Here is a 17,439-nt window from a genome sequence, read left to right as displayed (position 1 = left end):
ACCGAAATGTAGGAGCCTCACTTAACTTGTTGACACAAATTGGTAAACGTTAGAACCGTCTACCAGCTGAGTTGCATCCCATCACAACTGATTGGTTTTTATTGGCGTTCGTGAATTGTGAGGCTAATAAATTTTGCATTCTCCGATACACCACACAGGAACATAAATTTCAGCGAACGAAAAAACATTTTTTTTGGCGGTTATTTTGAGGTTCTAAACTTGTGGGATGCATCAGTCTATCATAAAACTGTCAAAACCAAGCGTGCTAAATGTCACCCGAGTTCCAGCTGATCGAGTTAAATCTTTTTCTGTTAGAATTAGACAAATTTTCCTAATCGGTCACGCCATAAAAAGTGAATTACTAGTTTAATGTAGTCTGGCTGAAAGCGTTTCGCGTTGCGGAGGCGACTTGATTCAATCAAAATCCCATTTCACAATTTCACAAAATCGTCACGAACCATACGCCAAATGACTCAATCTTTTGGCGCTTGCCGGTCAGCCGGGGCGTACGATGACTCTCTCGACCACGGATGGGGGTTGGGTTGAGTTCGTCAACTTTGATGATGTGCGAACGCGGTTTTGTGGCATAAACGGCTAAATTAAATGATTTGAATTTTATTCGTCGTACCGACATTAAAAACTCGTTAAATTCAATCGACGAGAGGAAAACTACAGTACTGGGATTTTTTATTCTCTTGAACTGTTTAAAGTTGACTTTCAACTTCGCTTGTGTAGGACGAAATTGTGTTTCTCAGCGTTGCAAACGGAAATTTCGGGTAACCTTCAATTCTCGGTCTTGCGGTTCTAACGGTTAAAATTTCACTAATAACTGCAAACAACTAAAATTGTTTTGCTTTAGTTCTGAATCCTTACGGGACTGTTTCGTAAAGATATGAACGCAGTTATCAACATGCTGTTCAACACTTTCGACTAGGACTAGGACTTCGTAGCGTTACACGATCTTCGCAGTATATCTACAGTTAACAAGTCGCTTATCGCCGGTGGCGTCTTTCCCGACGGGAGATAGAGTTATTCTCGTGTTGATCAAATAAAGCGATTTGTATTCATCAGTTCATCGAGTCAGTCACATTCGCAGACTTGTTCGATAATGGGAGATAATCCTAAGAGAAAACACGCGATAGCGGTTATTTTTGTTGTTAATCGTAGAGTTATATCATGCCACAAGCGCGATGATCGCCTCTCCGTTGAAAGCCTACAAGTGGACTTTCGTGACTACGCTTCTGCTGGGTAGAAGCGGCGTACGGCCGCTTCTACCCAGCATCCATGCATTTAGCTGCCGAAGCGAAGATACGAGAAAGGTGATTCGATTTAATGTGTCTAATATTTCACTGATAATGCGTGTGTGTGTTCTGCCCTACTGGTGTTACAACTGCGAACGATTTGTGGTTGCAAGCTCCCACCGAGAGAAATAATGCTCAAATGCAAATCAAATAGTCGATCAGTTTGAGGTGTTTAAAATAACCTGTTGTGAGTGAAATAAATTACCATTTTTTAACATTACAAAAGCACCTGTGTGCATTCTTCGCTGAAATTATGTCTTAATACTTAAAGGTTACAAATGTATTTTGAATCTTTATTTCTGCTCACATTAGAGGACGTTCACAAGGTTAGTTCCGAAAGTCCTTTGTCTAGAAAGCGTTGGTTGCTTGAAAAACACATTTTCCTGGCAGTATGAGTTTTAAAAACCTTAACCTTGAAGTTTAAAGATAGTACAATTATTGGCGTATGTTTGAAAGCGATTAAACGGTAATAATGTGTTAAAAACTATGAAAAAGGTCATCGTTTTGTAATACGATACTTTTATTCGGAGACTGTTAGTGTCAGTAGGTTCGTAACGCTAGCCCCGCAATTGTCCTGTACACTAAACAGTCGGCTGCGAAGTCTGTGTACAAATAAACAGAAGGTCAAGTTCCGAATCGGAATGTAGCACCAAGGCTTTGCTTTGCTTTTACTTTTATTCGGAAGTTTAACCCGCAATAAATATTAAAATCGAAACTGGTTCTATTTCGGAATCGGTGGTCCCCGTAGCTTTGTGGCTAGCTCTCCCACACGGTTGTGACTTCGGGTTCGATTCCCGGTCAGGTCCAGGATCTTCTTCGAGCTGGAAATTTTCTCGACTCAGCGCTGGCGCACGGTGTATCGTTGTATTTATCCCACACATGCAAAATGTGCCAAAAACAATATCGGTAACGAATTCTGTAAACTAACCTAGTTGATCAAGACCCTACATTAGCCCTACAGGCTAGCGTGCAATATTGTTGTCTATTTTGGAGAAGGTTTAGACATAAGACGTAAGGTGAGTGCTACGTTTGCAAACTTTGGTATAAAAAAAGCGTCGTGAGGACGTTCCCACTCTCTGGGGATAGTAGCAGCACCGAATGTTTGTGTCCATAATTGGGTGACTCCTCCACACGCAACCCTAGAAAAATAGAACCAATAAACTGAACCGCTTTCGAAGAAGACAAATATAGTTCCATTCGCTGGCAAGGTCATGACATCGGTTTTCTACGATGCGAGTAGAATAATTGCAGCGCGCATCCGCAGCTTTTCAGCTTGTTTTTACCATTGACATTTCCCAGAGAGTACATTCAGGGACTTCCTAAAATGGTTCTGGACCAGTAACATTTGATGCTGAACCTTCTCTTGCTAGGCTGCCGACTTTTTCATTTCCTTCAATACCACAATGGTAGGGCCCAGTATGGAGTGACATCGTACCTAACGGCCAATTGTTCTGGTATAGCTCTAATGATTCCAAGACCAAACACCTCGGCTCCAGTATTTTCACCTATTTTTTAACTATTAGTGTAAAATACAACGGAATTTGTACGTAGAACCGGCCCTCCTGGTTCCCATTCTCAGCGACTTGATTTCAGGCCAAACGGTATTGAAGCCAAAAATGGTCGACTTCGAGCTACCACTTCGAATTTCCGAAGGCACAAGTCTCGGTAACAGTTAATGTGTCACCTGTGAAAGCGCTATTTTATGTTTGCTGCGGTGAAGCAAACATAAAATAGCTTTTTTTCTAATTTTTTATTGTTTTAACATCGGAATATAGTCTGAATTCCTTAAGGATCCTTGAATGTCCTTCCAGGTCACCATCTAAAATATTGTTATAACGTTCAAATTGTAGAGCACTTTTTGCAACCTAAGTGTAAAGAAGGGCTTCTAAAGCAGCTGATGGTGTACTGATTTCCGGACGAACAATTGCAAACTGCGTGAACAGGAAACAGTTTTGGGTCGTAGTCCCCATGTTTTTCTCACGGCTCTGCTACAAACCCGTAGGGCATTTGTATTCATATTGATAAACTTGTCTAGATAGGAATTCCAAATCAGTTTTTTATCCAAAGTTACTCCGAGATTTTAAACTTCTTCTGCAAACTGAATTTGAATTTTAGATGGAGTAGGCTGTTTCAGTTTTAGTTCAACCTTTTTAGTAGAAGGTACTACAACAGTTTTAGAAGAACTTACATTCAAACACTCTTCTTTACACAATTTGGTCGGCGTGCGACCAGACCGAACCAAGCGCCAAAAACATTATTTCGAGTAATCGGCGATCAAAGTTTACTCACCCCGTATGCTTCCTGCAAGCTGCTGCAGAGAAATTATGTTAGAATACCATTATAAACTGTTCAAATGATTTCGTTTCTTCGTGAAATATAGATTTTTTTTTCAATTTCAACACCCACTAGTGTTAAAAACTCAATTTTCAAAAAAATGGCGCTTGGTTCGGTCTGGTCGCACGCCGACCATTTCAAAGTTAGCTTGAGCGCAGTTTGTAAACGATTAGCAATCGTGCCATCGAGCTTACAACAAGCAAATTACCTCATACCCTGGTTCAACAAGCCTTTTCAAGAAGTTCGTCTACAACTGAGGACCATAATGAGGGCGAAGGCTCCCCTCCTTGAGGATATCCATTCATCATTCTGATATTTAGTTACGCACCTCCATGATCAGCAATGACTTCTCGAGAGCATCGTCCATTCAATAATACAGTTATCCAGGCCACTTGATTCCAATTGCGGAAAGTATTGAGCTATAGAATGCATTATCGAATGGTCCTTCAATATCAAGAAAATCGATTTCTTGATATTACTAACCTGATAGATAAGTGAATTGGTTTTTACTTAATGGAAACACCTTCAAGCTTGTTGACTTTATAAAGCCGTCTGAATTTTTTCCAAAGTGTTTTAAAGAACCAAGGAAATATTTATGAGTCTAGAGGCTTTGGGAGTCGTTTCGTCTCTTTTTCCCGCTTTTGGAATAAAGACAACTCGAACCTGTCTCCAGGTTTTTAATAAGAGCTGTTGGAGTAAAGCTGGAAAGATTCCGTCCTTTTGTAAGGTTAAAAAGAACTGTAAATGGGCTCTAACATTTAACCCTAGCAGGCGTGAAGATTTCGCAGGCTTTAAGATGAGCATATGCTTAACCATAAACGACCTGCATTATCTGAGTCCTGTACTTCAGCAGATTTAGGTATTGAACCTGGTTCTTAATATGACTTCCAGAGTTTCCGAGGACAGATTACCAGTGAAACAGTCATCCTCTATTTTTAAGATTGCCAAAACCATTTGAATAAATTTTTGAAAGAATTTTGTGGAACCTCGCAGCTGTTGGAACGTTGTTGATCTCTTTACAAACCCGTCTCTAGTCCTTCCTTTAGGCATGTCTCAAAAATCTGTTTTATGCAATTAGGGTTTTTTTTGTATTGGTCTCAGTCTGAAGTGACTTTTGCTCGGTAGAACAATTTTTTTCTAGATTTTTTTCTGAATTCTGTCAATTTTAGGTCCACCAAGAAACATGTTTGTTGGATGATCTATGTTGAACGCATTTTATCAATGGCTTCATCAGAGAAACTTTATAGTTGTGAACAAGTTTCTGTTGATGTAACTTCAATTGTGTTGTCGTTTTTTAAATAAAATCGATATAAATCCCAATTTGTATTTCTTGGGTTTCTATAACACTGTGTTACAAATGCAAAAAAAAAATGCAAGAACTTCTGAAGTGACCTAGTGTAGGTTGTAGGTCTTGTTGAGTGTAACATTCGCTCATACTAGAAATTTTCCAAACACCTCTTAAATTTGAAGTTATGGTCAAAATACGGTTTTTGGACTTCAGCGCATACATTTTTTTAACTCAGTCATTACATGACCGATTTTCAATATTTAAGCAGTGTTGGAAAGGGGATTAACATATTTTTTCAAATATTTGCAGAATTGTAGATGTTGAGTTATTTTAGTTTGAATCTTAATTTTTAGACTTTTTACGCAATTTTTCAACTTAACTTGAAATTTGCCGCCTGTTTTTTGATTTGTAATTGAATATACTTTCAAAGTTTTAGTGCATTTGTAATATCCTTCTCACAAAACAACGATATCACACGCTAGCCTGGGGGCTAATAGCGGTCTCGATTAACTAGATTTGTTGAGAGAATTCGTTGTCGATATTGTTTTTGGCACATTTGGCATGTGTAGAATAAATACAACGATGCACTGTGCCCCAGTGATGAGCCGAGAAAATTCCCAGCTCGAAAAGATGCTGGACCGGATCGAGAATCGACTCCGATATCACAACCGTGTGAGAGAGCTCACATAAATAGGTGGAAAATTTCAAGTTAAAAAATTGCGTGAAAAAATCTAAAAATTTAGAAAAAACCCCAACATGTTTTGGTGATATTGGTACAAATCTGTAAACATTTAAAAAAATTTCCAAAACTGCTAAAATATTGAAAATCGGTCATGTTGTATGCACTGAGGTCCAAAAAACCGTATTTTGACTATAGCTTCAGATTTTAAGGGTGTTTTAAAAATTTCTAGTATAAGCGAATGTTGCACTCAATAAGACCTACAACCTACACTAAATCACTTCAGAAGTTCTAAATTAGAGATGCACCGAATATTCGGTCGCCGAATATTCGGGCCGAATATTAGCAAAAATTGGATTTTGCCGAATATTCTGCTCGCCGAATAGTAAGTTTATTATTCGGCCGAATATGCCGAATGAGCCGAATCGTGGCCAATGATTATCAGAAAATAATATAAAAGTATAGTGCAAAGTTTTATGAACGGGGGAAACGAAAACTGAAGATGTAACCTGGGCTTAGAAAGGAATATATCTCATTAAAACGGAACACGAACCGCAATCTCCACACAATATTTCATGTCTTGTCTGGATGAGGTATATTTTTTTCTGAGTCAAAGTCACATCCTCAGTTCTAGTTCATTTCTTGCATTTTATTAATTTTTCTTTCAAAAACACTCAGAATGTAGTTGTAACACAAACTTTTAAATTGTGTTAACCATAATCCTCAAGAACATTATTTTTAAACGACAACTCAAATAAGAACAAAAGTAGGTGCGCCACGGATTAGCGTGCTTTATTCCATAGGCGCAAAATTTATTATTTCTTGTGGAATAGTTCGGACAATTTCCATTTGTTTTCGTACATGAACAATTGGAAAGCGAAAGAAACAATTTAAACTTCAAACAATGACTATTTGGTTATTTTGTTATCATACGAGCAACGTTGTGTTCAGCCGAATATACGGCCGAATATTCGTCTCACCGAATAATGGAAAAAAGGTTATTCGGTATTCGGCCAAAGGCCGAATAGTGCTGTTCGGTGCATCTCGATTCTAAATCGCTGTAGCACAGTGTAATTTTCTGAAATAATGGTTCGGGTTTCACAGGAATAGTTACAAAGCTATAATCTTTCCTTTTTTTCTAGTTTGAGCTCTAAGACACGAATTTGACCTAGAGCTTAAACTGGGAAAAAAAGAAAAATCATAGCTTTTTAACCGTTCCTGTGAATTGTAGTGCCATTAGCCAGTTCGGAAGTGCGTAAAATCTTCAGATGCGTAAAGAAAGTTTTCCTGTAATCAATTGTAGAAGCAACGAGCCCGGCGAGCAATTACTCTGTGGCCCTTTGACGCCCTTTTATCTTTGCTAGAGGCAGCAAAATCCACAAGAATGGTTCAAAAGCTATGTTTTTTTTGTTCCAGTTTGAGCACTGGAGCAAAACCTGTGTTAATGATGATGGGACCATCGCCACATACCCAGTTATATAAAAAAACGAACTAATTTCACCTCTAGATAAAAACTTCTTCAAAAACTATTTACTTGATTCACATCGGTAAAAATCACGAAACTAGCAAGGGTTTTCATGACCTTCAGCCAGACTTACCACAACTGCTTCATGATTTTTCTCTAAGCATTCAAACAACTTGGCTCAAACTTAAGTAGTCACTTTGTTACTATTTCATTAAAGCTACAACAACAACACCCATGGCCATAAACAAAAAGGTAGGGCAAAAATCAAAATGTGGAGAGATGATTGACTTGTAAAGCTGTATTTCGCCAGTATAATTCCATCCTTTTTGACAATTTTCGTGATGACATTGCCAATGTGAGCGTTGATCGCCAGGTTGTCATCAATAATCACGCCAAGATAACCAATTGCGTCATCATCAATAAAAACAGAGACATCGTCACTTACAACGGTGCGCGAGAAAATCATAAATTTAGTTTAATCAATATTGAATTTCAATTCCTTATAATTCAATCATCTGCTTAGAGAACGTAAATCTTCGTTCAAGTGTGAAACGGCTTCTTCTACATTCCAAGCTGCAGTAAATAACACGGTGTCATCGGCAGAACGATTATTATCACAAGAACGTAAAACTCGTGGCATGTCATTTATATACATAATGAACAAAAGGGGGCTCAATACACTTCCCTGTGAAACTCCATCATTGAAAACAGTCGTTGAGTTCTGTTAGAAAAATAGCTTTCAACCCATCTGAATGCAGTACTCGAAATTCCAAAGCGCTTGATTGTGTTCAACAATAAGGGCCTGGAAATTGTCTCAGAAGCGCGGTTTAGATCCAGAACAAAATAGCAAATATTGTGCTCTATTCTCTAAGTTATCTTTCTGTTTTGCTAGTATGTAAAGTTTAACGCGGTTTAACACGAGTAGCCTTCCCGGCAGCCAGATTGTTCCGAAATTAGTAACGAGTTACTATTCAAATATTCTAGCAGCTGGTTTTTAACAACTAGTTCTAATATCTTTTCTAATGTGTGTAACATGTTGATGGGAAGAAACGCTTCGGCTTTTATCGTTCCAGTAAATTTTTGAACGGAGCAGTCAACGATTTATACTACATTAAAGGCACGAGCCCAGTTTGCAATGATTAATTGATGATGTCCAGCAAAGTGTGAACATTGAGGCAATCTTGAATAACTCTAGTATTTACAGTGTCTACTCCAGCTGTTTTACCTTATGAAAAACAAATATTTTAACTTAATCTAACGTAATTGGGTGGAAACCAGACAACTACTTTTAATCGGCTGTACCAGGTTTTAATAAAGATTTCAAAATTTTCCATAACTCTTTGCTGTTGTTTTGATTCTGAATTTTTTTTTCTCTGGATAAATTCACAGCGCGTCTTTTCAATCGTTTGTGAATATTATTACACGCGATCGTGTGCTCATCCCAATGATGTTGACTGTCAGACCTGCAAAACTTTTTGTACAACTTATCTCTTTTGCGTTGAGGGCGCAAATAATCCTAATTGTATCAACTGTTCGAGGTTTTTAGAGATAATTTGTGTTCAAATAATTGATTCGTACAAGTTTTCAAGATATTAGTAAGAAAAGCTGCTGAATCATTCTAATTATGGACTGCGATTGAAAAACCCAAGCTTCTTCCAGCCTATTTCGAATATTTTCTCCAGCATTTCAATTTTATTAAATCATTATTATCATTCATTAACCCTCTAGTGCCCAGTGCCGCCTTTAGACGGATTTCAGTTGAACCTCTAAAAAGCTTCAATAAGGACTTAAAAAATGTTTATAAAGCTTAATAGTGATTTTTTCGAAGTCCGTCTAAAAATTAATTTGGGCACTAAAGGGTTAATACATAAATTATTAATGTATCATGATCTGATATTTTCATATCAGAATTCGTAACTGAACAACTAGAAATTAAAAGATTAACCAAAGCGCTTCAAATGATTCGAATTTGCATCATCTCACCAGTTAATATCATCAGCCGATGTGTTCAATTTACTAAAATCAAGAAATTCTTCCAGCCAGTTTTCCAATATTTCAAGGAAAAGGTGGTCACTAGCATTGGGATAATGATACAAAACACCAAAATTGTGTTGACCAGTGTTATCTGCCATTTAATTTACCATCCAACAATTCCAAACTCGTACTGAAAATGACAAAATCTGAAAATGACAAAATCTGAAAAAAAAACATTTTAAATTCTAATTTTCATTGTTTTGCATTTTTTTATCTTAAATATAAAAAAATGTTTTCTTGAAAAATCTCGAAATAAATTACACTAACGGCTTTTTGACGCGGGTTACTTTTCTCTGCTACTTAAAAACGGTACAAGATATCGACCTCATTTGAATCACGTTTTCCCTTTTTAGACCAAAAGAAATCATATGTACATCTGCTTTAAAAAAATTCACATTTTTTGGTGTGAATATTGAAAATTTAAAATATTGCTTTTTGACCTTTAGATTGACCATTATCATAATCAAACAAGGTTTAAACATTTTAAAACGTTTTTTTTTCGTCATACATATTCCCATCGCGAAAAAGCCTTTTTTACGCGATCCCATAAAAATTTGAAACGTATTCACCGCGTAAAAAAGACATTAGTGTACACTTAGGGATGCGTTAACTAAGAGCATTTTTCGCTTTTTACGATTTTTTTTTACGCGGATTCCCGAATTAACGCGGTTTTTTCACGCAGTTTTTTTTTATGCGGCACGTATCCCCCACGTAAAAAGCGACTTTAGTGTATAATTTAAATTACATCATAAGTCGTTATTTACAGGTACAACGTATAATTGACATAATCTATATTTTTCAAATATAGAAATCAATTTTCTACAACTTATTCAGAGAATTTCAGTGGAGATTGAGGTTACAAGTTTTCCAAAATTAGGTAAGTGCCAAAATAAATACTGTAAATTATCAAAAACATCATATCAAGAAGACTGGCATCTCTGGATCGATCTCATACAAATGACAAGCGTCAAATCAAACAGCACACTCCATCTGTTAAAGGTAAAAGTTTGAATCGCTGCGAAGACAGAGTGGGCGTATGTGGTGGTCCAACCTGTGCGTTCGGCTTGCATTCGCATCGCCAGCACACACACACTAGCATGCGTCAGTTCCACTTTTACTCGAAAGACTGCGCTGTCAAAACTGTCGCTCAATCTCAGGCAGAGTTCTCAGTCTTCTTGATATGATGTTTTTGAAATTATGGTAAACAACTTTTGATTTAAGGAAAAATCAGTAAATCTGTGGATAAACGTATTCGATTATAAAATTAATATACAGTCGCCGTTCGAGAACTGCAAGACTTTTACATGCAACGCTTTTTAACTTAACTTTGCAGTTATCGGACCGCAATCCGTCAAATCTGATGTCAAAATCATATTTGACATTGAAGTGGCAGATCTCGCGGGGGATTCTAATTGCACTCGAAAATGAAAAGTGTTGAATCTCTAGAAACATTTCAAAAAAACTCTTTCTTTTCTTTCGATTTTTATCAATTTCGTTAACTTGTTGTCTCTTCATTCTAGATGGGAGATTATAGATCTCCACTATTAATCAATGAAGCAAAATAACCATGTTATGTGGTTCACTTTTCGTAAGTATTATAAAAGAAAAAAATCCTTTGTGTATTGTTTGGCTAGCTTTCACTACTCAGCGAGGCAGTGCATAGTAGATCACAAACAATTCTTTGTGAACTAGCGTTATACAGACCATTTTACGAACTGACAGGTGTCACGGATCCTGCTGACATTGATGTTGCTTTTACTTGCGTTATGTCAGCGGTTCCGAGCTTTCTGTCAAAATTTCATTCATGAATTGAGTTCAGAAACATCTCGTAAAATGGTCTATTGTAGTGATGAACTTAATCTTCGCCTACATATTGGTTATGTAAAGTAGTTACTAAAACACAATAAATTATGATGCAGAAATATGAATATCAAATTGATTAATCGAATACCTTGTCTATTTTAGTTTTCTGCTATTTTTTGCCACTATTTCATTAAAAAAATACATATCGACATCATTAAAAACAGAAATGATAGTGACTCTAAATTTTGGCATGTGTCTAGTGTTGCAGTTATCGAACGGCATTCGATAACTGCAATGTAAACATGTTGTAGTTATCGAACGACGACTGTAATTAAGAACTTCAAGATATTAGTACTCACAGCAAAATTTATATAAATAATCAAAAATCAGATCATATTTAGATAAGGTATTGGAATAAAATAACTTATACAAATTGAATCATATAATTTCATAAAATCACGTTTTAACACCGAAAGCCAGTATATCAAAAACTTTTCTATGCTATTCTTCACTTCAAGTGATATCAAACAAATGTTTTAAAATTTTATAGCAAATTTCTTCAAATTGCTCTAATTCCAAACTAGAACAAGGGGTCGTTAGCCCGATCGGCCACTCGACTGTACAGGTACGCGCGTATTCCGACTGAGATACGCTTTGACCTTGACCAACTAGGAAGGACTTCGAATCCAGGTTGAATGACACTCGTTCACTATAGGCACTCACTGAGAACCAAATATCCAATTCGTCATATGTTTGTACTAAAATAACAGCACAGTGCTAGTAGCTAGGAAAATTTCAATGCAACCGAAATAAAATTATTCATTTACATCCACTCGCTAATTTGTTAGGATTAGGTACCAAGGAATCCATGCTGCGAACTTCACATCAACCAAAAGGAGCATAAAATACCATGTGCAAAACTGATGACATCATTGTTTTGATATTATTGTGAGTGACATCACTAGATCGGTCTAATCGTAATATGTATGCATATTGGAATAAAAACATAGGTATTTTGGAATTGAAAGCCATCACTACCACTATTTGTAAGGCGCGGTTTATAAAGCACCATTAATATGTTGTGTTTTAAACAATAACAAAATAATCATTCCATATATGGTAATATGGGTAACAACACAACTAAATTAAATGTTCTCTATACTGAGTTAACAACAAAACATAATCCGACCGTATTCATAACCCATATTCAGCAGCAAAACTAGTTCCTGGTAGTCTGAATCAGCAGTAATTCTGGGAAATTCCGCTACAGCATCCTTTCCCGAAACCTACCTTTCGCAGCTGGAGTGCGTACACTCTTGGCTGATGGCGATACTGGGCGCAGCCGAGGGCCACCAGGCTGCCCCCAATCAGACACAAATATTTCACCGAGGAAGGCAGGAACCACTTTCGGCCACTATCAGCACTGAAATTTCGCACCGTCGCGATAAAAGTCGGTCCGAACCGGGAGCACCGTACCAATTTATTTGTGTACATCGCCATTTTTATTCCGGTACTAAAATCTTGCTGTTCGTACGCGTTTGACGTATCGTTTTGTTGAACGATCCCACGAGAGAGTGGAGAGTGAGTTTCCTCGGAACAAATTGAGAGCGCAGCGGTGCGTGAGTTCCCAAAACAAATCAGCTGTTTGTGCGCGTTCGCTAGGCAACCGGCATTGGCGTCGGGAGATTCTCTCGATTTGTGAAAAGCACGTGGTGCGCAGAGATGCCAGCTTTCGTCAGAGTACGCTGCAACAGCATGCAATAAAGTTTTCTGTTTTTATTCCATGTAAATCGTGTAATATATGTTTGTCATACTGGAACGGGAGGTCAGCGGTCACAAATACCGCGGACATCAAAGCTTTATTAGTATCACATTGCTGATTACCAGCGCCTTGGTGCCGGCCTGACAGATCGAAAATAAAAATAAAACACCTTTGACAATTAGATTTTCTTAGTATCTCCGCTAATCTCTTGTTTAACCTCTTGTTTAATAAATAAAATATATTAGTAAATGCACGTAATTATGTTAAACAATTTTCGCGAGAAAATCGAAACAGCCAAAAAGGTAGCAAATCAACAAGGTAAATTATCAAAAAATTTTAAAATCAAAACGTTCTAGTACCAAAAATAGCAATTATCAGAGCGAGAAGTGAACCGATCGAAAAGTCAAAATTAAAAAGTCGAAAACAGAAGGGAGAACCCAAGAAACAGTTTTGTTGATTAACAGCTTATTAAACTATAATTCAACCGAAAACCGCTTAACAATAGCCTAATAAGCTGTAAATCAACAAAATTGATTGCAGGGAAAGCAGAATTTGCAAAAAATAGGTATTTCCAGAGTCCAGAAAGTTGCGAAGTTGAACAGAAGTGAAAAAATGGAAAAGTAAACACAATGGAAAAGTTCAAAGGTTAAAAAGTAAGCATTTCACAAATCCGAACCCTCAAAACCCAAAATGTCAAAACTGAAAAATTGAAAACGCAGAAATTTAAAAAATCATATGCTGTAAATGTCAAACTGTTTTTCTATGGAAATCCTAAAACAGAAAGGCGATCTATGGTCGGAAAGTTAAAATATTAGCAATTCAGATTGCCTAAATGTAAAAAAAATAATAATAATAGAGTCAAAAGATAAACAGCCAAATTTCAAACAGATAAAACATTAAAATATCAAAATGTACAAACGTCCAAATGACACAACATATCAACATGTTAAGATATCAAAACGTCAGAAAGAAAAGAGGTCAAAATTTAAAAATGTTAGAATGTCAACATGCCAAATTAACAAAACTCTCAACATTTAAAAGTGTGAAAATGTCGCAATATCACATTGACAAAAGTTTAAATGTAAAAAATTGAAAAGTTGAACTCAAGATTGAAACTTTTAATTTCAGTGGAAATCACGATTCCGTTAGGCAAAGCAACATGCTGTAAGTTGGAAGCGAATTGATAGGCAAATAAGCTTCGACTACGGTTGTCCATCTTGTTTCGTTCCATCAGTGCGCAGTCGGAAATAACAGCAAGGATGATTAGCTAAGTAATCGCGACTCTCTAATACTGATTATGACACGCGATACGGTCAGTGAGCGTTGGGCTTGTGGATAGTTGGTAAAATCACAGTCAGATTTCAATGATGATTTGAAATTTCTAGACGTATAAAATTATGTCAAGCTATCTTTCAGTGTTTTTGTTATTTTGGAATGAGCACTGAATAACGGCGAAAAAGTTTTAATAATTTTCCATATACCTTCAGTTAAACAATTTAGCACATGTCCACACGAACAACAATATGCAATAAATGAGAGTAATTAAAGCCAATAACATTGCAAATAGTCCTTCTATGGAAACATTAATTGCAAGAGTAAAAGAAACGGCAAGACAGAGTAGGGTAGCGCCAAAACCCCTGCTGCGTAACTATTGGAACGACTAATAGGCCTGTACCTGGGGGTCAGAAGGAGATCGCGGGTTCATGTTCCACCGTACAAGCGCTGTTCGCGACAAGCTTTTATGTCGTTGTTAGAAATGGTGCTAACTTTTCAATCGCGAGTCCAACCTCCGCGGTATGAAGCGTCAGCAGCAGTGGGGTACTGAAACGTTTTTATTTATTGGATTTAGATTAAACCAGTCGGCCGATGAATGAGGTTCGCTTCGAATTGATGTTGCCAGAGATGTTGATACCAGTATTGGCTTGTTTTCCGGTTTGCAGAGTGGATTAACACACAGAGAATTAGTGAATCTGTTAGTGATTGATTGATTTACGCAATATGAATGCTTGCTTAATCTACCCTGTTAACACTAAACAGGTAACGTGTTTTTACTGCCACTTCAGTTGCAATTTGAAGATTCATTTTAATATTACAGGATGATAGGCAAATTGCAAATCAAATTGAAAGAATCAATCATATTCCGTCTAGGACTCAACCAGTAAATATTTTTATAAAATTTCTGCTTATTACCTATTAGTGATTTACAAGCAACAATCGGGCGATCGAATGTCTTTCATAATTTGATCACATGATTGTGTCATGCTAATTTGTGCTTATTGCGAAGCCGCAGTAAGATTGATCAAATATGTGATTCTTGCAATCAAATATGAAAAATACGTAAGATAAAGTCATCTCCATTTATTACGAAATAGGTAAGTTACCAACTTGGTATCTACACAGCAACTCAGAACGTTGGATATTCGTAGACGTCAGCTGTTTGTTAGTTTGGGTGACAGAAGAGTGAAGGTGATAACTTATCGAGCAGGTGCGGAACGGAAGGAAATGTTGCACGTCGCATCCGTCGGTGTGTCAACGTTATCGTCATGAGTACAGTGAGCTAAATGTTTTACCACCAACTAGAAATAGAAGGTATTTAAATTGCCCCGAGTAGTGGGAAATAATATATTTGGAGCCTTCTGGATGCAAAATACCGTCAGGAAACATGTGACCTTCATTTTTAATCAACAACAAAGATCTGCAGGATTGGGGTTTCTGGTATCGGACAAACTAGTGCAATTCTGCACGTGCGTTAACGTAGAGTATGAATTCAATTTAGTTCCATATCGAGGTAAAGTACGGAGGGAGTTCACATGACAAGTATCGAGTTGCTTTTAAAACCGGGAAACATGTTAATGAACCGGAACGTCACACAATAAAAGCCAATATTTGTGTCATTCGTGACACAAATATTGACGAAGTGCGTTTGTTTACCGTATGATCGTTCGTGATAATGTGGCACATTTCCAACACGTTCAACGCTGTTTATCGCCTATGTTCATCCAGGATACACACCTCATTCAACTTGAATGAATGGTTCTCGTCGATGCTGTGTTGGAGTAAAGCAGTTTTTTCCCTCAGGTGATGTATTTTGGCAATAGTAGATGGGCTGGTGGCATGTTCGTTTGACTTGAGCTCATCCAGTTTTTTAATGTTGACCGGTGGTTGCTGATTCTTGTTTTGAGATGCTGTGTAGTGAGTCCAACATAGCACGCATCGCAGTTGGCACAGGGAATTTTGTAAATGACGTTGCTGCGATCTAATGTTGCGATCCGATCTTTGGTGTTCGTGAACAAATGGTTTATGGTGTGCTCATTACGTGTAGCGAGGGTAATTTCTGGGAAATCTATACGCAGTGATTTCTTTATGCGCGCCGTTAATCTGTCGATGTAGGCTGTTATGTTTAAAAATGTGAAATGCAGCTTTGAAAAGGAACATATTTCGAAGACTACTTGAACTCACTCACTTTTCTCAGAGATGGCTGACCCTATTTCTTCAAAATTAGTGTCAACTAATAAGTCTAGCTGCCTCGTAACACCCTATTGAATTTTACTGTAATCGGACTGTAACTTCGTCTGTAAAGTATCAAAATGTGAAAATCATGAAACTTCATTATCTCAGAAACTACCCAACCGATTTGATCAATATTATTATCAGATTAGCGGGCTAGATAAGGGTTAACTAATGAATCATGATTGAACACGTGGTTTCAAAGTTTAGCTGCCCTATACGTTCCCATTTCATTTGATTATAATTGAACTTATGCCACCGTTATGTATTAAATTGTTAATAAAACAACGAATGTCTATTATTTCAAAGATTACATGACTTATGATTTTACGCGGTCCGGAAAGCGTCGGAGAGAACTACGGATTTCGATCGGATGGATAAAACACGCGAGGCACGTTTGATACAATAAATTCAACTGATATATTTCTATTGCCTACAACTGGCTTTTATATGATCGAATAGTGTGACGCAAGACTCTAAAATTTAAACAAAAGGTATACAAATTCGCAAATTGGAATTATGAGGAGAGATACAGAATTTGGCAATAAAGCAATTGTATTACAAAAGGCAACAACGAGACGTACTTAGATTCCGTCACACCATAAACCGCCCACCAAATTACGTCTGGGAATTTCCGCTCCATTCCGTCCTGGCACGTACTCGTCATCCTCCAACGGGATGCACCGAAGTCGTCGTACATCTCGCCGCGTGGTACCATTGGCAGTTTTGACGTCCACCACCCTGACGTGGCAATCAGTTCCAGGGAACGTGCCGATAATGCGGCCCATCGGTCATTGCTTAGGCCTCTCGTTGTCGTCCACCAACAGCGCAAAATCACCGACTGAAATATTCGGAGCTGCTTTCTGCCACTTTAACATGCGCTGAAGGGATAGCACATATTCCTTCTGCCACCGAGCTCGAAACTGTTGCGCGATGCGTTGAACGAACTCCCATCTGCTGAGGGAACCGATATGACGTTCTAACTGATTGATCTCCGGCACAGAATGTAGTGGTCGTCCGATGAGAAAATGGGCTGGTGTGAGAGGTTGAGGGTCGTTCGGGTCATTACAGAGTGGAGAAATCGGCCGAGAGTTCATACAAGCCGAAACTAGCGCGAGTACGGTACTCAGTTCTTCGAATGTGAAACAAGCATCACCACCGATTTTGCTCAAGAAAGTTTTCGCCACCTTCACGCCTGCCTCCCGTGATGTGGGGATCGCGCAGGAATGAACTTCCACTCAATCCCCTTGTTGGAGAAGAAGTCGG

General features: G+C 37.7%; 1 protein-coding gene across 5 annotated transcripts in view; it reads right to left on the bottom strand.

Annotated features, from left to right (window-relative positions):
- LOC129731365 (calcium uptake protein 3, mitochondrial) overlaps positions 1-12,439 on the bottom strand; it is a 176,328-nt gene extending 163,889 nt beyond the window's left edge. For all 5 annotated transcript variants that reach the window (XM_055691276.1, XM_055691272.1, XM_055691277.1 and 2 more), the window contains exon 1: positions 12,195-12,439. In XM_055691276.1, coding sequence (XP_055547251.1) covers positions 12,195-12,404 — 210 coding nt within the window. In that variant the 5' untranslated portion in view covers positions 12,405-12,439. The remainder of the gene's footprint in view (positions 1-12,194) is intronic.
- Positions 12,440-17,439: the final 5,000 nt, after the last annotated feature.

The sequence above is a fragment of the Wyeomyia smithii genome, chromosome 3 (assembly GCF_029784165.1).
Source record: "Wyeomyia smithii strain HCP4-BCI-WySm-NY-G18 chromosome 3, ASM2978416v1, whole genome shotgun sequence".
Taxonomy (NCBI): domain Eukaryota; kingdom Metazoa; phylum Arthropoda; class Insecta; order Diptera; family Culicidae; genus Wyeomyia; species Wyeomyia smithii.
This window is presented reverse-complemented; position numbering and strand designations above follow the sequence as displayed.